General features: G+C 42.9%; 1 protein-coding gene across 3 annotated transcripts in view; it reads left to right on the top strand.

Moving 5' to 3' along the window:
* The window catches only part of dlc1 (DLC1 Rho GTPase activating protein), a 60,274-nt gene that overhangs the window by 34,341 nt on the left and 5,387 nt on the right, over positions 1–20,546 (top strand). For 2 of the 3 annotated variants that reach the window (XM_049719533.2, XM_049719534.2), the window contains 8 exons: positions 10,401–10,472; positions 11,781–11,862; positions 12,876–12,939; positions 14,443–16,067; positions 16,686–16,865; positions 18,428–18,587; positions 19,267–19,474; positions 20,109–20,325. In XM_049719533.2, the coding sequence (XP_049575490.1) occupies positions 10,401–10,472; positions 11,781–11,862; positions 12,876–12,939; positions 14,443–16,067; positions 16,686–16,865; positions 18,428–18,587; positions 19,267–19,474; positions 20,109–20,325 (2,608 nt within the window). Of the gene's footprint in view, positions 1–4,161; positions 4,827–10,400; positions 10,473–11,780; positions 11,863–12,875; positions 12,940–14,442; positions 16,068–16,685; positions 16,866–18,427; positions 18,588–19,266; positions 19,475–20,108; positions 20,326–20,546 lie in introns of those variants that run through there. The other variant, XM_049719535.2, reaches the window with a different exon arrangement.

Genomic DNA, 20,546 nt, shown 5'->3' with positions numbered 1-20,546 from the left:
TCACGATCATCTTTTTCCTCAAAATGCCTTTCTGTGTTCTCCCAAATTCCTCACAATTACCCTAAGGCTCTGCTTTTCCGCCTCTTTCCTTCTGTTGGCCTAAAGCAACAAATTCATAATCTTCATTTCCCTACCCTTGACTAATGCGCTAAATAGGAGCAACAATCCACTCTATGTGTGAGTTCTTTGGTTTTATTAAACTTACAAGTACTGTTCTAAAAATTGGGAACACATTCTTGAAGTATTCCAGCGATCTGAACTGGATAACAAATATTATCATGGTCTTGCTGATTTCCAACAAGCATGTCTTTGGACACGTTTTAGTTTCTTTGTGCGTGTGATAACCTACACACCTTTCACATTGTTGACTTTAGCTTTTACACCTAAGTGTTGGCCAATCGTTCTCTCTGCCATTGTTAGAATGCCAACGATAAACTGCAGCCACATATGGTTGTGCTTTATCAGAGATTTTCATGCTGAAGGAATGGTATTTATCCAGTAAATCAAAATTTGACATTGTCAGAGTTTCGAAAGAAAAAAAATACAATGTCTGATATGTATCACTAGCCAGTCGTTAGCGCTTACGTAATCTGTTTTGAGCAAGAACCTAAATGTTATGAAAAAATTATCGAGTCGATCCTTTTGTCATTGGTCCACCTTCTTTGCATGTAATGGGGAAAAAAAGTTATTTAACTGATAAATAAAAACGTAATACCTCAAATATCGGATCGCCAAAGGTCACACAGTTAGATATTTGACTGAAATTACCGTGAAGAAGTGTTTAAATTCATGCCAAAAAAAACTCCAAGTTGAACCTCCAGTATCAGCTACATCTCACCAGCTGTCAACAGACTGTCCAAGTCAGTGTTCTGCCTATTGCAGTAGAGTTCACGTCAGCAAGTAGCAAGGCGTCAAGCCAAAGCAGTTAAAACATTGCCTATGCAGTATTTATGAAAGATGGCAGCAGTTTGGAACCCTTTCCATCAATTGAATTAATTTGACCTCACATGCATTTGACATTATTTTCTTTATTTTGAAATCCCAAATTTATGTGACACATCAGGACCAAACAAATAACATGAATGTTTGAAATGTCTGCCTTAAAACCCATGTTTATGTTTTGTAAACGTGCAGACAAGCACATTCTCAAGACACCATCACCCTAAAAGCCCATTATCCTCAGTGCACAAAGCAATTGTTCAGAAAGCCTTCCTGCCTAGCTAGTCTTAGTTTTCCTGCTCCTTCTTGTGCAATATTATCTCCTCTTTCTGCAGCAGTCATCCAGTAGGTCACTTAATAAAAGGGTGATTAGACAAAAATAGCTTAATTTATTAATAAAATTCAAAATATATCCCAGGAAAACGTATGTCGATTGTTTTTGTACGTGTGTGTGTATGTGTGTGTACGTGTTAGCCCCCATTGTGATGGTGGTCAGTCCATCAAAGCCCGGAGAGGGTGTCGGCAAGGCATTTGGGCCGCTGTCTGCCTCACACTTCCTTTGTTTGTGTGTGTGGGTTTGAGTTGGTCTCTCTTGACTTCCTCATCACTGTTGTATGCTTGGAAGCATCTCATGCTCTCTCCAATCACTACCCTCACTGGCACACATAAACACACACTGTTGTTATCTATAATTATGTCAGTGAAATCATTCCTTCAGATTACAATTTCCCCCAAATTTATTTTATATAAAACCTCACAAGAAAATAGATATGCTGCTATACTTACATGAACATATAGAAACCGTGTCTTCCAGGGGTCAATCTCAATGGAGTCCTAATTCTTTTATACCTTTAGTGAGTCTTTGTTGACACGGCCTTGGGTAAGTGTGTGTGCGTGCGTTGAGATGGACTTGCATGTCGCTCCCCTGACCCTCACCTGGCCTCCTTGTTTTAGGTTTGAGAAAGAGCTTACACCCCCTGAAGGTGAGCCAGAAGGAGGGGTGAAGCATTGGAAGGAGAATGCAGGGTAGTTTAGGATTTTTATTATTCTACTTTTCTGCCTTCCCCGTTACAGATGTGTTTTCCACATTAAGTCTAGAAGGTTTGAAAGTCAGTCTTTATGCTCATTTTCATCCTCCAGACGCAACTTCCGTGTTAGGGGTCAGAGGTGGCACTGTAGAGGTTACAACCTACAGCTGCCGCTGCACTCAGCAGCGGCGAGATGCAATTAAAAATAGCTGCAGTTAGTTTTGATTTAAGACCTGGGATCGCAACACCAGTGGTGGAATTGCCTTTTTTTTTTTTTGCAGAGGTTTGGGGGGGCATGGGGTGGCCAAAGAGATCTCAGGGGATCTGCAATAAAATAGTTTTTGTGGATCCCCTGAAAGAAAGAAATGTTGCTTGATCAAAAGACTAAAATGTGAGACTGAGTTTCCCTTGTTTGGAAATGCGGGGGGAAAAAAACTCCTAAAAAGATTTCCTTAAAAAAATAAAATGGCAAACTCCCCCAAACATTTGAACATTCTTAACTGTCACGCAAGGGTAAAAAAAAAAAGAGTTGTTGTGTACGCACAGTAAACTTTGATGACTAAATGATGGACGTGGTGACAGACTGAGATAACTGCTTGCGCTCAGGAGGCGAGTCATTTCAGATAAAGACATCAATAACACGACTCACGTTCCGGTACATTCCGTTCCTCTTCTGTTCTTTTACATTTGCTTAGTACTCCCACTACAGTAAAGACTGAGACATGACCCCCCCCCCCCTTTTTTTTTTTTTTTTTATAAAGACTGTCATCACGGACACCCTTACTGTGTAGAAATTACAAAAACACAAAAAAAAGCTTTTCGTTCCTTATTAAAATGAAGTCCCCCATGCTAAGCAGAAGTGAAAGTTTCTAAGTTGATACAGCTTCCTCTTCATGCTGTTCTTGTGTATTTCTCACAGCAAAACAATGTGAGCTTTACAGCTCCTGCCACCATCATTTCTAAGCAGGCTTGCTTGACCCATGGCTAGCTTAGGGTAGCTCTAAAGTCGAGTTTGTGGTGCAAGCCTCTGGGTGGTCGTGTTTTGTAGCTTGGGGATTTGGCCTTGTTTGGTAATCTCTTCGTCATCTCTCATTCCTCTCTTTGCTTATTCTCTGTGTCCTTCTCCTGCATCAGCCTGAGCTTCCAGACACAACTATATCTGTCCATAACTTTTTTATAAGTTGAAACAATCACATTCCCGCTGTAAACCTTTCATACTTTTTTTCAAATATGTCATCATTACTATTACGTTGAATTTGCCCTTTTCTTACTGGCTAGAAAAAAAATCTGAAAATCACAAACTGCCACACAGAAATTGCATGTCCTTGAGGATGGGGGGTGGAATCCTCGGGAACTGGAAAAGGCTGTTTTGAATTAGATGAGTTAAAACGAATCCTATGCACAAATTTCAAACACGTGCATAGTATCATCTGCCAAAATTTGAAACATATGAGGAGCCAACGTATTTCCCAACCAATGTGATTATGTCCCAAATCATGGTTTGTTCCCCACCATGCTTTTTTTTAATGTCATTGTTCAGGTCACATGTCAAACTACTTTTTTTTTTTTTTTTTTTTTTCAGTGACAGAATGAATGACATTTGTATTGAAAAAACAATTAAAAGGAAAGTGCAATATGTTTTTCATGTTTGCAGAAAAGTAACAGTTTGAACATTGGGAATTATTATGATACAAAAAATATCAAGAGTGGCATTTGTTGGAAGTTGTATTTATATGTCATTAAAAAACAAACACATTGATTGTCATGACGTCCGCTTGCCAGAACTTGAGCTGCGCTATTTCTTTATGAACCAGGTGTTATTGTGCAAGCGAACGTCATGACATTTGATTTATATCATCTTTATAATGAAGACCTACTTTTGAAGAACAGTCAAGTAAATACTGTGATAAGTTACTAAGGGCCACATGAAAATGTGGTGGATTACCAGATGCGCCTTGAGTTTGACACCCGTGATTTAGAGTCTTCAATAAAGTTAACATACATGTTTTGGGATTATGGGAGGAAGCTGGTGTTCCAATAGAAACCCACACAAGCATAGGGAGAACATATCCAGAGCTTCATGTGGGGCAGATGTTCTTACCACAAGGGGTACGTGCTGACCCCACCCACCACCACTTTTTTTCGTGTAAACATACGTAGGTGATCCCATTCCTGCGTTTGTTCTTGCGAGTAGCGCCAGCGCTCGTGTTGGACGTGCGTCAAGCGCCCAGAGGCTGACATCCGCGCACAAAGGAGCGCCTCTCCGGCTCTACTGATATGCAAAGCGCCTCCCGGGAGAGCTGCCTGACATTCATACTGAACGGCAACAGCACTTTCGATTTTATAGCAACTCTTAAAAGTATTTGGGAAAACTCAATTTGGAATCCAAGAAGAGGAGCCAGTGCGTCGTGACGCGTCACGGTGAGGCCGTCCACGTCCAGTATAGCCCGGATTGTTGAGAGCCGCTCCAAAGTCGCTTGGTTGTCAGTCCTCATCAGGTGGAGAGCAGCAGCGGGGTGGGTGTATGGGTGGAGCCACGGCACAGTTGGCCATTCCAAAAGCTTGAATCACTCCTCCTCTCCCCATTCAAGTTCCTGCCGTGGACCGCTCCACGCAAGCAGCCCTCGGCGTCGGAAGAAGTGTAAAATTTTGGGACTGTTTTGCTGCCAAATTAAATGATAACCATGGATTTACAGCGTCCCGCACGGCTCACAGGACATTCTCTGCCGAATTTATAGAGGGACTTATGTCTGGATTTATTATGAGGGCTTTGATGTAACTGAGGACCAAAGTCGTCGCGAGTCGAGATTCTTTTTATTTTATTTTAATGCTAAGGACACGCTGATATGATATTAACACGTAAGTTTTTTTTTCCAATTACAGCATATATATATCTTTACTTACAAAAGGTATTTTATTTGGTGATATTTGTATTCTAAAGATATGATTTGAATTCAAGCAAAACGTTGGTCTTACAACGGTCTTATTCTCAGATCTGCGTTACTTGTGTCTCACTTAGAACTCAGTATGGTTTTACCTGTTAATATATTGGATCAAGCTATACAGTAGCTATTAGTTTTCTCTTTTGGTACAAATAGAATAAACTGCATTAGTATGGAATGTTTATTCCTGCACATCTGGCTAAGAGGAGAATGACTGATCACTAAGATGTGAACTGCGGTTGAGACAACCAAGTACTGTCCTATCTTGTTCAAATAATGACTGCATCAGGACCCTCTTTGTCACTTCATTTACTTTCTTGTAAAGGCTCACAAGAGCCCTTGCCTTTTTGCCCAAACTTAACCTTTTGCTAATGAGGGGAGACGAGATGAAGCTGTATAAAATCCTCTTTTCAGCTGTCCTGCCTGGCTTAACTTGATTTGTGTGCTTTTGCTCTTGAGTTAAGACTCTCTCTCTTTTTTTTTTTTTTATAAGGCACAGGCTTCCTTATCAGATACTGTATCTCGGTCACTGGACTAGATATAAGACGGGAAAGTCCTAACGACTACTTCGGAGCAAGCTCCAACACACTTGTAGACATCATGGCATCACAGCACAAAGTCTTGGCATTGTTTACAATACTAACAATGAGTGATCTAGCTGTTGAATGTTTCACAAACCCCAGTTAGATTTTAGGCTCCACGTCTATGTGATTTATTGACAGGGAATGATTGCTCCAAAGAGAGAAAAAAAACTGAAGGAAACCGACTTCAGCTTCTCCGCTTTGTGAAACAGGAAGTGAGCTGAGGCCTTATCTGCAGGATTTCACATCCAGCTGGCGCACGGCTCACATCCCGTGAGAAAACGCACATGTGCATTAATGCTGTCACCTCTTGGCTGAATGAAACACCGTTTTGGCCTCTGAAGGCAAATGAATCAAGTGGGTCCCGGGCTAGGTAGGCTCCCATCTGTCTGTAGAAAGCTTATCATGAGTTTGAATACGCATGGTCACCTGATCCCAGGATTTAGCCCCTCTGTGTGAGCATTAATCTATCATCGGCAAGGACAGTGTCCATTGGCGTTAACCAACATTGATCCATGCAGCTGTGCTTATGTGTACATGTGTCTCAAAGTGAAAAGAATTATGCTAGTAGTTTCTTTTTTTTTTTTTTTTTTCATGTGTGATTGTGGGGACATTGCTTGAGGCAAGCCAGATGGTGATAGTGCTGCCACTGTCTCACAAAGCAAGAAGCAAGCATGTTTTTTCATGGTGCACCAGCTGTCTCAATAATGGAATAACTCGACACCCGCTCACCGCAGAAATACATATGCCATCGACCATTTTTGCATTCCAGAACAGCGCTGTAGTCCGCTTTTGTACCCTGTCAGTCATGTGCCATGAGTCATGCCCCCTATTCTATGTGCTATTGACAAGTGGCATAGTTTTTCCACTCCGTTAATTTTCTTGCCATTTCAATCATATTATTGGAGTGATTCATGGTGGACAACAGTTTTCCCAAGTTCAATGGGACCATACAATTTGGATTAGTAGGCCAACCAAAGCTTTCAGAAGAGTCCATAGAGAACATAGGACTACTATTAGTCACAAAGAGCCTCAGTGGCAAGACCGTCTTGTTTTTCCATGTGACAATCATGAATTATGACTTCTTGTCTTGGTAAGTTCTTGGTGTTGATAACTTTTGAGCCACAGTCTCATTTATCACCTCCCCTGTCTTGACCCACTTTGCAACCCCTTCAGAAAGAGCCTCTCAGTCCTGCAGTTGATAAGAACCTCACCTGACTGCAGTTTTGGGGTTGCGTTGCAGTTGGCGCTGCGAGGCCTACCAGCGATTAGGTTATTCCAGATAAGCCTCATGACAGTTGTTAGTCAAGCATTCTTTTCAATCTGCCAACTTCAAAGCCTCAGCCATGGTGATAACTGTATTCAGGCTCTTGACCTCCAGTCCGCCGTGTCTGCAGTAGATCCTTTGAGGTGGGAGGCAGCATCCTTTGTTTGCGAGCCGCTGAACAAAGTCCCACTGGATCTGAGCATTCCAAATTGGCCAAGCAAGACCCCGCGGCCTCCTGCGATGGAGGGAAACTCTGGCCGGCAATTGTGAGAATTTCCTGCCACAGGAAAAGAAGAAGAAGAGAAGGGTGAGCGGAGTTGAAATGAACCCAGGGAGAAGAGGCGTTGAGAGTACAAAAAAAGGAAAAGCAGGGAAAATACCGCAATGGTTAATTTTAGAATTGGACAAGAAGTAGCTGGAGAGCAGCTGTGATTGTTGCACTGGTTATTCTAAATAAATGTAGTGGGAAAATTCACTGGAAATTGTAATGTAATCCAATCCCGATTAGGACCAGCAAGGCTCTCATTAGTTATGCACTAATAGTCACTCTCATCACTCTTCCCTGCTCCTTTTACCCGCCATAGTCATTGTGTTTTGAGTTCTCTCTGCGAACTTCATATCTATATCTGATTCTCTTAAATTTACTGGATTAAATAGTTTAGATATATCATTTGTATCCAGACCAGATCAATTCATCTTCAACCAGAGGCAGGATTAAGGCAAAAAAAAAAAAAAAAAACATATAGAAAATGTGTCAGTTCTAATAGCAGAATATTTTCACTCAGGAAATGGCTTGCTGTTGGGTCTTTCTGTTCCTCCTTGAGCTCCAAGGCTGAAGTCAACTGGGTCAAACTGACACAGAGCTGACAAAGTACTTGTCAACTCACAAATGTTTCCGACTCCCTTCATCCTCCACACTTTCTTTCATTCCTCATACATCCGGAAAAACATTTGTCACTACATGAGCTAAATTTGAAGAGGAATTTGTCCTGAACGTGCACCTAAGGAATTCTGTGGTCAGTTTTTACCATAACTTTCCCATGATACCTTGTAATTTCCCTGCTGCTTTAAGGCCTTGAGTCTGTAGTTCTGGTCTGTGAGCTTTCAAGTGATGTACTTCTCCCTGGCACATATAATCAAACGCCAACCTTGTTATCAAAGTGCGGATTGTTTCTATTTCTAACAGTATAAAAGTGCTGTAAAACATTTATGGATTTACAGCCGCCGCAAGCGTGAGGACGTTTGGTGCGTACATATAATCCCAGAAGCCATTGTTTGCCTTGGCTGCCTCCCCACCTATTATCTAGCCAGGAACAAACGAAGGCAGGGCCTTCCAGACAGACTGGTGGTCAACGGCGACTGCAACGCCACTCGCCTCTCTTCCTGTGAGGAAAGCAGGAAGGGGAAGTGAGGCCGTACCCGGGCGAGGCCAAAGGAATTGGGACGGACACTGCGGAAGACCCACAAAAAAAAAAAGATATAAACAGATTAAATTTGGAAGCAAGGGTGGCTCTGGATTGGATTTCTGTGACCGGGGTCTGCCAATATTTTGATTATTTAGTGACTTCTATTGATGGAATGTTTGTGCCAGATTCATCATGCCCTGTCCATTAGCTGTTACAAACCAAACATGGAGAAATGTCCACATTGTGGTTGCTGTTGTAGTTTTGTGTCTTTGAGGCCCACCAAAATCTAGTCACATGGGGTGTGTCATCCGATAGCCTCTCTCCTAAGCCACTTATTGGATCTCATATTCTTTTCAGGGGGATTTGGGGGATGAAACCTAACCATGTGTTTGCATGTCTAATTTGCATTTTAAAAGCTTTACCGTGTTTACAGTGGTTTGTCTTTCAACATGAGAATAGTCCTTGTAAACACACACACAAAACCGTTTGCACACGCAGAGATACAGAAGAAAACTCAAGAATTCCAGCTCTTTTCAGATGTTTGGATATTTTCCCTTTCTTTTAGTACCCCCAAAGTACGGGTGTAAACACGGACACGTGCTCACACAACTACCGACAAATAACGGTGACAAATATAACTCATTTGTCAAATAAAATAGGTGTAAAACACTTGTTAATAAGTTATTTGTCACATAGGTGCATGCTGGTGTCAGACTTGTTGCGTCAAGAGCTGCCGGGCCCCTGCGGAGGCAAAGTGTAGACCCTGCGTTGATCATGTCACACCTTGTTGTTAGTGGGTTAGTCTGCCGTCTAGGCTTGTTGTTGGTATGTAAAGGAATATATATGGTGCAGACAAGACGCTTTGGAGCAGCAGCAGGAGCAGGTTTATGACCCCATGTCTGTCAAACATATTTTTCCCGAAAGCATGAAGTCAGTTTTTAGTCTCACTTTCATCTGTTTTGTCCTTATTACTCATCTTGGATACTGAATTTGTGTTCTTCTGACTTTTATGTTGATTGAGGCTTTAAAGGTTACCTCGAGGTGCCAATTCACATTTTACATGTTGTTAGATTAATATCTTCCTGTAAGTTCATGTGAATAGTTTTCCGTCCATACAGCCCGCTTTCATCTGAAATTCTTACCACCATCCCTTCCTGCCTTTGTAACGCTTGTTTTGTTGACAAGTGTTTCTCATGGTTGTGCTACATTCGTACTAGCTGTCACAACACTTAAGACGGCATTGTAAAGTCAGCTCCTGTCGGCTCAGAGACAGGACCCTGTCTGTCTTCTGACTACAAAGAAACTATTACTGTGGGGGGGACGTAGACAATTGAGGAGACAGGGGTGTGGGCAACCATTTGGCATGTGTCGTCTAAATGACGTTCGCAGGTAATTGAGATGCTTGCTACTGTAGTCCAAAGTGGATTTCATTCAATCATTTGTACTATTTAGTTTAAATGTCTTTACTGCTGAGAAATAAATAAAAACATTACTATCATATATTTGTGAGAAGACCCCGAGATATTTTTGTGTCTATGAAAATTTGTATTATGAATACATGATATTAATTAATGGCCAATGGGAACATGTTTAAAACAAGGCCGTTTCAGAGTTTGAGTTGGGGGGGGAAAAAAAAAAAAACGGTCAGCGTATCAGCTAAAGAGCTTAAGTGGCACACACTTGGTGTGTTAGGGGGTTAACACCATTTGCACGAAAGATGCTTTTGAGTTCCAGCTTTTAAACCATGTGAGAGGAGAGTGACCAAGTGTGAGATAGCTAATGAGGTCAGCAGGTTCAACTTTGATAAGCTGCGAATGTATGAAAGCAATGTGTGCAAAATCGCACATCCACCCATGCATCCCAAAACTAATTGGACCTCGGCTAACTTGGGGCTAGAGCTAGGCAATTTGATTGGTAGTGTATTTGTTCACGCAACTGGTCCAGGCTCAATTCCCGGTTGAAAGCCTCCAGTGATGAGTTCAACGGAAAACTGCACAATCGCAGGGATATTGTCAATGGGCTTCAAGTGAGCATTAGGTCCAGCAACATGACGCAATATGCAAACAACTGAATTAGACATTGTGATGATAAAGTTTGTGTCATGCAATTGTTTTCACATTCTTTGCGCCTGTCATTTTTATTTACATCCTGTATGTATGTTATGAATCATAATTTCTATTTTTTGTGTCATTTAATCTGACAAGCCTCTGGGTTCTTTTGTGTTTTTTCTTCTGCAGAGATTGAAGCCAAAGAAGCCTGTACCTGGCTGCGAGCAGCAGGCTTCCCACAGTATGCCCAACTTTATGAAGGTCAGCATCCTCCTACTGATATTAGTGAGAGTAAATTTGTAATTCTGAGAATTCTAGAAGAAGCAACGACTTCAAGCTTAAGTATTCCTGGCGAGTTGATAAACTGACCTAATTGTATTACACTTAATTGGGATTTAAAGGAGTGCACAGTTGATCTTAGTTTACACTCTTGACAGCGGACCAAACTGTGAGTGCACAGTTTTCTATTCTTTAAGTAGATGTAATTATGCCTTTTTTTTTTTTTAACCGTGCATAGTTGTCATGCATGTTTAGTGCACGTGTCCCACAGGAAGAACATTCCAGAGTTGTGTAGGCGGAGCGGTTATAGCAACAGCGTTAAATGTAGATCAGCACCGCCAGCAATGTTTGTGTTCCAAACATTAACTTAAATTGGACTATATATCAAACTATAACTCTAAGCACCAAAGGTCTTTCTACTTGTCATCCTAAACGCGCCAAAAAATGTCTGACCTATTCACTTCCAACTATGGTATAGCATCACTTTAACCTTCCCTTATGTAACTCTAGGACAAAGTTATATTTTTCAGCAACTCGTACTTCATTCCCACTCTACCGTAAAAGGTTTTTTTTATCAGAGAGAACGACTCTTTGTGTTTGTGAAAAGATGATGGATGAGTCTCAATTTATACACTCGTATGGCACGAAACTGAGAAAAACTAAAAACTACCAACCCTTCACTTTGCTGGCTTCACAACTACACAAAATTGGGAATTTTCCTTCTCTTGTATCCATAGGACAATCTCTATTGTCGGCACTGCCAAGATTATTGCCCCACTAAAGATAAGCAAACTGATAGGCCTGTGTCGGCACCGAAAGATCAGTGCTGGTATTCCCTCAATAGTATTTACTTATCATCACTCCCCTAAGGGTTTGAATGCAAGATTCCCATTTGGGGTTGGGCCAGGAAATTCCAACAAGTAGCCCATGGTGTGTTCTAATAACACTGCTTGTGTACGTGTCTCAGTGTTGGACCTGTGTCCACTTACTTGCACAGTAATTTGTTGTTAATGAGGTTGACTGGAGAGCAGAAAGAATTAGGAGGAAGTTGGCGCTCCAAGCTGCAGTGGAGTGAGTACCTATTGTCATTCTTCAATCAATCGCTCAGTGCTCCACATCCCCCCTGCCTGCTGCCTCTGAAAGCTGCAGCTGGGTTTGTTTGGTCGGATGAGATGCCACTTCCTCTTTTAGCTTTTCATGCCGGCTGTATGGGGGAGAAGGTGGGCCGGAAGACCTCGGTGGGTGTTTGGGTGCGTGTTGTTAGGACTGATCTGACCTCTCTCCCTGCAGATGCCCAGTTTCCCATTGACATCTCTTCAGTCACCAGGGACCACGACTTCCTTGATCGAGATGCCATTGAGGCTCTCTGCAGGTGAGACGCATCCTTTTTCTGACCTCTGATGTTCCATTGCCTGTTTTCTGTACTTGTCTTTTGGCGCTACCCAGGGTATGACTTCGAAAGAAAGTTACTGTTACTGTTGGGATGAAAGAATGACATGATAAGCACATGACTCTCGTCTACTGTTACCTTGTGACTCTTTTTTCAATTCTTTGTTTAAGAAAGCCTGTTTAGTGTGCATTAAAGTAACAATGGTCACATATAGTAGTACTGTATTTTCCGCACTATAAGGCTCACCGGATTATAAGGCACACCTTCAATGAATGGCCCATTTTAAAACTTTGTCCATAAATAAGATATATACATTTGGCCCGTGGGCCGAACTTTGGACACGCCTGTTGTAGTGGCTCAATATTGGTCCATATATAAGGCGCACCTGATTATAAGGCGCATTGTCGGCTTTTGAGAAAATTGGAGGTTTTTAGGTGCGCCTTATAGTGCGGAAAATACGGTATTGCGGTAATAATTAGCATAGAAGGAGAGAGTGAAAGAGGTTAATGGCCTTTTAATGAAGCTTTGTTCATCAAATTCCAGTTTTGAGTAATAAAGCACAGCAGGTGTCCCTTCATACATCTGGAAGCTATCATATCAATGTCTCCTCCCTCAGCTGCTGCCACCCACCTCCTCTTGCTAAACTATTCCTCAGTTTCCATCCCTTCATCTCACCATTGTTACGTGATCTCCTCTAAAAGCTCTCCAGAGGGTCCCCGCCACTCTCGCTCCCCTTCACCAGGTGGCTGGGGGATAAGCTTTCTGTCCCCTCTCCGAGATTTCGTAGCCACTTCAGCAGATTACATTCTCCCCCTTTTGCTGTCTCCCTCTCTTTGGCTTCCCACTCATGTGGGGATTATCCTTCAGCAGTTCATTAGGCAGCCTGGGAGCAGATCACCCTCTGTCTTTTTCTTATATTCCCGCTTTTCGTCTATCCTGAAGGTTGAGGAATCAATATTAAATATAATCGATTGCATGTTTGTCTTTCCTTGCAGGAGGCTCAAAACTCTCAACAAGTGTGCTCTAATGAGACTGGAGATATCACCGCAAAGAAAAAGGGTGGGTTTAAAGTACATCACTCATTCTCCGAAACCACGTTTGCATTTCATCACCTCGACAACCAAACTTTCATATAAAGGAAAAACTGTTCACTTCAAGGAATATAACAAGTTTCTCTGTGTGTGTTTCAAGTCATGTAGAACCTGATGGCCACTTTGAGACAAGAATTGCTGTCTTTCAAGCAAATTAACCTTAATTCTCTAATGGTCTTAAGTGCTACACAGTAACACCCTTGTCCCGTGTTTGGTGCTATTCATTGGGATGACCCTCTGTGTGTCACCTTTCATTTCGGAGTTGGCCAGTCAAAGAGGTCATTTGGCTTCCAAGTGGGATGACAAGCAACCCCTTAGACAACATAGGAATGCATTGACTCCCTGATGGTGCTCTTAAATTCTTGTCTAACCGGCTGTGTTGTGGTAATAGAATACAATAGAACTATCTTCATCTCTCATGAGCACACACATTTGGTCCATCACAGTAGTAGATGCATATTAAGCACCCACGGACTAGTTTAAATTATCAGTATCTTGCTCAAGGACACTGTGACTGTGATTCCAGAGGGGGATGGTCCATCACGGTGGCAGGTGATGATTTTAGCCACTTGACCACAGCTGCCCTCTTTTTGTCCATTCTGTCGGTAATAACAGTTTTCATTCCGCACAGTGATGTTTGCAATATCCAGCGTAGTGGAGAATGATTTGATGGACTGATAAGATATCTGCAGAATGTTGACAAATGTTTGAAGGCGTATTTGGCCTATCAGCTGCTGTCTATTGTTATCTCACATTCCAACCAGCATAATAACATCAGAAACAAGCCACTGTGGAATGTGTTAAAACATCCCCTAACACCCTCCGCTCCATTATCTTCATAAATCATTAATAAAAGTCTGATTAAAATGTGTTTTACACTGACCAAAGTCCTTTTAGCAATTAATTAAAGTGAGCTACAGAATATTTTTTGAAGATCTTTGCATTCGGGTTATTAACTGCTAATTTCCAAGCATAAAAGAGGTTGTGGTTATCCTAGGTTATTTAGTGTTCACAGGGTGGTGAAGTGAGGTCAACAGTGGAATCTGGGAGAACAGACTCGAAGTGTAGAATGACAAACACGGTATTGATGAGCAAGTCTGACGCAGCTAAAATACCGATTTGATAAAGACAAGAGGACGTGACCTGTCTGTCTGGCTGTATTGTGATATATAGGGGCCATAACGGAATTTGCTGAAATCCCTCAAGGGACCGAGATAGATTAACCAAACTGGGGGAGGTATGCGTTTAAGGAAGATGCATGTGTGGTAAATGTGGCTCCTTTATTATCTGGTGCGCAAATATCTTCTGTGAAGTCAGGAAGCTGTAAAACATGTTTTCTGGTCGACATGAATGAAACTGCTTTAAGTTATGCATGAGATAGATGTAATGACTTCAAACACATACGGCTTGAAAGTACGGTTGAGCGTCTGGAAGAGGGAGCTAATTTACTCTCTTGCTGTCTCTAATCCAGAGTGAAGACTCCGATGAGGATGAGCCTTGTGCCATCAGTGGCCGCTGGACCTTTCAGAGAGACAGCAAGCGCTGGTCCAGGATGGAGGAACTGGATGTTTTCTCCTCATTGTGCACAGATGGCGCGCAACCACCTTCAGTAAAGGACCAAGTATCCAAAAAGACTAAGATGGCCCTGTGCGAGGGAAACAGTTCCGAGAGTGTGCTGACTGATCTCAGTGAACAGCCTGAAGTGGGCTCCATCCATAGCAGTGGTAGCGGCGGAAGAACAGAGGAGAAGAGTTTGCCAAACGAAGCCATTCCCGTTGGAGCCACGCGCGCGAACTCTGTTGCGAGCATGTGTTCGTCATCAGGCACGGGCGGGTCAGTGTGTGCTAATGAGGATTCTCTGTCTGATGGGCTACCACCATCACCCTTGGAGCTCGGACAGTTCACCTTTGATCTGAAAATGGGAGAACTTGGAGGAAGTCTAGACCGTGGCGGTAGCAGTGGTAAAAGCACACGGTCACGAGCCAAAAGCTTCCTCAAGAGGATGGAGAGTCTTCGTCTCCGCAGCGGCACCACCTCCAAGAGAAAGAAGAAAGGGAGCATCAGTGGCGGGAAGATAGAAATCAGCGGTCCTGTCATCAAAGAGGGTCTTGATGATGACAAGTTGCGGAAACTGAACTGTGTGGACATCCCGAGTCTCAACCTGAACCAGAACCTTAATCACCATCCAACTCAGACTATGACACTCAACAGGAATCGTTCTGTATCTTACTCGACTCAAACTAGCAACGGTAGCACTGGAAGTACTGGGAGCAGCCAATCAGAAGCCAGCAGCGGCAGTGCAGTGAGCACACCAAGCCCAGTGACCCGCGCTCGTAGCCACAGCATTGCAGCAGGCTCCGGTAAGAGAGGGGGGATGTACTTGGAGGGATTTGATCCCTTCAGCGTTCCCCAGCAAGCATCCGATCGGCAGCCTACACCAACGCCCAAATCGGCCCCGCCTATCCCGTGCCAAGCAAATGTTGATATGAGCATTGACGAGCAGAACCGAAGAAACAACCACAGAGCTCAGGAGAATGGCAGCCAAGCAGAGGAAGGAGATGAAGGCAGGATCTTTTTCTATTTACCAGAAGGTCACAAGCCAGGCACTTTCCCCAAAGCTTTGCAAGATGGGAGTTCACCCAATAACAACGGTAATGATAATGGGAACGCTGTGATCCTGAGGGGACGGCAAAGTAGACGCCTGCGTCGAGTCTCGTCCGGCTCAGTGGATAGCCGCCTCAGTTTTTACGACAACGTCCCATACTCAGAGCGAGAGGAGGCTCCGGAAGGGGAGGTACAAAAACTGGAAGAAGTTCTCCAACATGTGAGCGGCCTGCAGCGCTTTGTGAACGCCTGGTCCGAGGCTGTGGTGGCCGGTGAGGAGGACGATGAGGATGAAGAAGAGGAGGAAGGAGACTCGGATTCAGCGTTAGACTCTGCCTCGCCATGCCCGTCCTCCCCTCTGCAAAACCATCTTGAAGAGGCTGAGAATGGAAGTGACCAAGACAGCACAGGAAACCCGCTAGGGGAGGGCGAGGAAGGGATGAGGGAGAGGAGGGACTCTGGGGTTGGGGCATCCCTAACAAGAACCAGCAGGTTAGTCAACAACCCCGACAACCTATATCTTTCCATTTCTGTTTGATATACATTTTGTACAAACTACTCATGTTTTAGTAAACATTTTTAGAAGAAGAAAGATGTTTTAGTTTTTGATACTTTACAGATCTTTGATTCTGTAAATCCGCAGACAAGCATTATTTGATTATATGGAGAAAAAATGTCATGGTCCAATAGAAAGACCAAGTCTCTACCAACACAAAGTACTCTATGGCAGGAGACAGCAAAGGATGAACAGGGGACACGCTTCCGACTGCTCTCCTTATGTAATTCTCTGGAATGCTGCTTGGTCTCCATAGGGACCGTTGCTGCTTTTCTAGGAATCCGCCGACCGACCGACAGCCTTGCATTTGGAGATTGGGGTTTCTCGACAATCTCTTGATTGATGTGTACACAAATCCCTGTAATCCTTAAAACCGTCACTTGCCTGATAATACTGCAAGAGGTGTTTGTACAAAGTATACATGTGTGACTGTGAATTATGCTCTTAGTTTGTATGCAAACTAAGATAGAAAAAAAGCACAACTGTTTTTTTTCCCCAGCCAACTTTCTTCTTAACATCTGCCATTTCCCTCTTTTTTCCCCCCTGTGCTCCAGGCCACAAAAACTCCGCTGGGTGAGCTTCCATAACTCCCATCGGCCCAGTTTGGCCTCCGCCCAGCTCCAGATTAGCTGCCAGTCTGTACTGCAGATGAATCTTCTTCAGAAGCTCTCGCTGCTACAGCTCACCGCCCTGCTTGAGAGGCACACCCCAACAAACAAACATGGTTTCAGCTGGTGAGTCGATTGGATGACAACACACAGAGTGAAGATTACAGTTTATTGAAGTGTGAAGAAAATTGCAGCCTGGGTCTCAATCAATGCTTACGTCTCCCAAGCCCGTCTCAGTTTCCGCCAACTGCAGGTCATTGTATAGTGTGGTGATGGCTTTCGTCAGAGCTTGGGTTTCACATTCTTTTCCCAGACCTGTAATTGCTGGGAAGGGGCTTACATTGTCTTTTACTCGAAGGGGCAATCATTGTTGTTCACACGCATGGTGTTACAAGAGCTGGAGGCTGGAAATTTCTGTCCTGAACAATTATCGTCCACCTTTCCATCTCAATCACGTCCAATTCCTTTAACTATATCCTCCATTCCCCTTAGCCATCTGCATGTAGTTTCTTTTTTTTTTTTTTTCTTTTTTTTTATAAATATACTCATGTGACTTACACCAAAATTGCAGGGGGAAATCCACAGGCTTGAGATATTTATAGGACCAAAAAATTAAAGTTAAAACAAATGGACAAAAATCATCTATTTTGATTCTAGTTGTAAATTAAAGTACTATACATTGTTGTCTGAATAAGAAGGGTATACATAAAATTTCTGTGAAGAAAATGGAGTCATAATTGATGTGTTTTTCTGAGTCCATTTTTTCCATCTTGAGGTCATTTTTGAGGACAGGAATAGAATTTCTGGGCTTTGCTCAAAGACAGAGGCCACTTGTTGGCAGCTGGAGCCCTCTACATATTCAAAATTCCAAGTCAGGGTCATAATTTTCTCTTTTTGCGATGTACTCTTAAAATGTGCTTCTCAGAATAAGTCTGAGGCTTCATAACGTCGCCACTGACAAAGATGCGCTGGTTTACAATCAAGTTTTAAGCATTGGTATCTTAAACACTCTGATAAAATTGCTAAAAACATGCACAGTCATCAATGTGGTGATACATTTCAGAGCTAGTGCTAAACCAGAGGCTAGCGCTAAAACCAAAGTCCATGGACACACAACAAACACACAAACGGGTACAATTTGTGTGAAGAGAGAATCCTCCCCTTTTGTCACAGTATAGTACATCCCACCACGACTCCAAAATCTACACCTCCCAGTCTTTCCCGCCTCCCCTCTCGTAAATCCGGAGACAGGATTTGTCATGCCTCCGCACTTGCACATAAAATATTCTCGCAAACTCTTTAGATGCCAGAGGTGTGGTCAAGTGTCTTCACTCAGTAGTAAATGTAAACATGCAATGGATAACTACCAGAAAAATGTGACTAAAAAACAATTTTATTGATTGCAGAGTAGATTCATTGTAATCTCAGAATTCATTTGAAAAATGTATTGATTGGATAAGACACGATAAGTAATGACAAGAATGTTAACTTTGGAGTAATACTCTTAAGTTTCCTTCTCATGTTGTCTCGACACCACTTGAGGGCCCTTGTTTTATAAAAATAAATTGTGTTTCATGGTCATTTTGTGCACTCCAGGGGTTGAATTTTTAAGTGTACCTCAATGGCTTCTGACTTCCATAGTAAATATTGATGAGCTGTTTTTTGGGGTGTCTATCTCTTAATTGCAGGGCTGTTCCAAAGTTTATGAAGCGAATGAAGGTGCGAGACTACAAAGGAAGGAATGTGTTCGGTGTTCCGCTGCAAGTCATCGTCCAGCGCACTGGTCAGCCCCTCCCTCAAGGCATCCAGCAAGCAATGCGCTATTTGCGAAACCAGTGCTTAGACCAGGTAACGTGTCACACAACGGACTCTTTTAATAATGTACTCTGGTAGCTCAAACACTCTTATTTGACAGATTTTTCAAACAATTTCTTCTTGAAGAGTTACATAACCCAAAGACAAATTATTATTTTTATTTTTTTTGTAAATATCAAAGCTACTTTATGTGTGCGTCCATGTTTTTCCATTCTGTCACACATGCTGAGGCAAAGGGGCCCAGAGAGAGTCAGCCTGTAGATGTTACATCACCATTCGCTGTTTAACTCAAAACAATAAAACAGATTAGGACTGTGCGTACCTTCAAAAATGTGGGATGAGTGTTTAATGGCAAAACAAAAGGTGATCAGGTGCGTTTTTGCAGACTCCTTGTGCTTTTTTGTTGTTGTGTGTGTACATTTTGCACCAAGTCTTGCTGATGTCCTTTCCAGCTAGCTGTTTCATCGTATCTTTTATTAAAAGGTAACACAACTCGGTGTGACGTAACCATGTTGGAAGTAAGCTAGAGATTTGTTGGATTTGTAACAATTTGTATTATCCAACAGAGGAACAGCATCTCAAAAGACTTTTTGTATTTTTTTGGGAGGGTTGCCAGATTAGAGTTGATACACAATATTGTGACTCATTGAGAGATTAGGCTTCAAAACCTTCCACATGGATGAATGACATAACTGTTGCTATTTCTGTCCAGGTTGGTCTTTTCAGAAAATCAGGAGTGAAGTCACGTATTCAGGCTCTTCGTCAGATGAATGAAGCCGGCGGGGCTGACGGGGCCGGCGTTACCTACGAGGGCCAGTCTGCCTATGATGTCGCCGACATGCTCAAACAGTACTTCCGAGATTTACCCGAGCCGCTGCTCACCAGCAAACTCTCCGAGACCTTTCTTCAGATCTATCAGTGTAAGAATAACGCGTCTGTTTTGAATTGAGTTATTTTGATTTATTATACTCACTGTAATCCCCTGAGGGGGAATTTTATTGTTATTTGTGTTGCATCCATCACTCACCAGCAACCACATCACACACACATTCAAGGAGTATGAGTGAAAGGAGTGCACACACAATGCTGAACTTTAACCTTGGGGGTGGGATTGATGCCTTGCTCAAGGCCACCGCAACAGTAGTCTAGAAGCCAAAAACCAAGTCCCTTCAGATAAATTATAGTGGCCCCATTTTTTTACCTGCTTTCTTTTCGTCTTTTTTTCCAGACCTGCAGGGCACAATTTTCATCATTTAATAACCAAACAAACAAGTGTAGGAAATACCTTTGGGATGAGGTTTCACAGAATTGGTCCTTTTACTCACTGAAGCCTTGTTACGTTGTGAAATGTTTGCTTAAGGTGCAAGAAAACATAAAGCCATACATAACTCACGCACGCGCACTCACACACGCACACGTAGTCTCTTACATAACCCACTTACTCACTCATGTCATATCCCACTTAAACATGTTCCGTCCTCCCAAAGTGTTTCCAGATGCACAAAGCAGATAATGAAAACTGACAGATGTTACTGGCGACATCTTTCCATGCAGACATGCCCAAAGAGCTTCGACTCCAGGCCGCCCGGGCCGCCGTGCTGCTGCTGCCCGACGAGAATCGCGAGGCGCTGCGGACCCTGCTGTGCCTGCTGAGCGACGTGACAGCCAGCGTCGGGGAGAACCAGATGACCCCCACTAACTTGGCTGTTTGCCTGGCGCCGTCTGTATTCCATCTCAACACCCTGAGGCGCAAGGAGAGCTCCTCACCAAGGTACGTTTGTATGTGTTTGCGCATGTGTTCATCGGTTATTTTATTTAAATCAATGGTCGGCGTTGACAGTTAGTGGCAGCTTACATAAGATGTTTGCCATACCTTGCACAAACAGGAAAAGGGTCATACTAAAGAAACAAAAGAGCAGGATACTGTACAGTAGATTCAGAGAGTGCTGTTTGAGAGAGACAGATTATTCTATCGAGAAAGTTTGTTCAGCA

Source organism: Syngnathus scovelli, chromosome 5 (genome assembly GCF_024217435.2).
Source record: "Syngnathus scovelli strain Florida chromosome 5, RoL_Ssco_1.2, whole genome shotgun sequence".
In the NCBI taxonomy this organism is placed as follows: Eukaryota; Metazoa; Chordata; class Actinopteri; order Syngnathiformes; family Syngnathidae; genus Syngnathus; species Syngnathus scovelli.
This window is presented reverse-complemented; position numbering and strand designations above follow the sequence as displayed.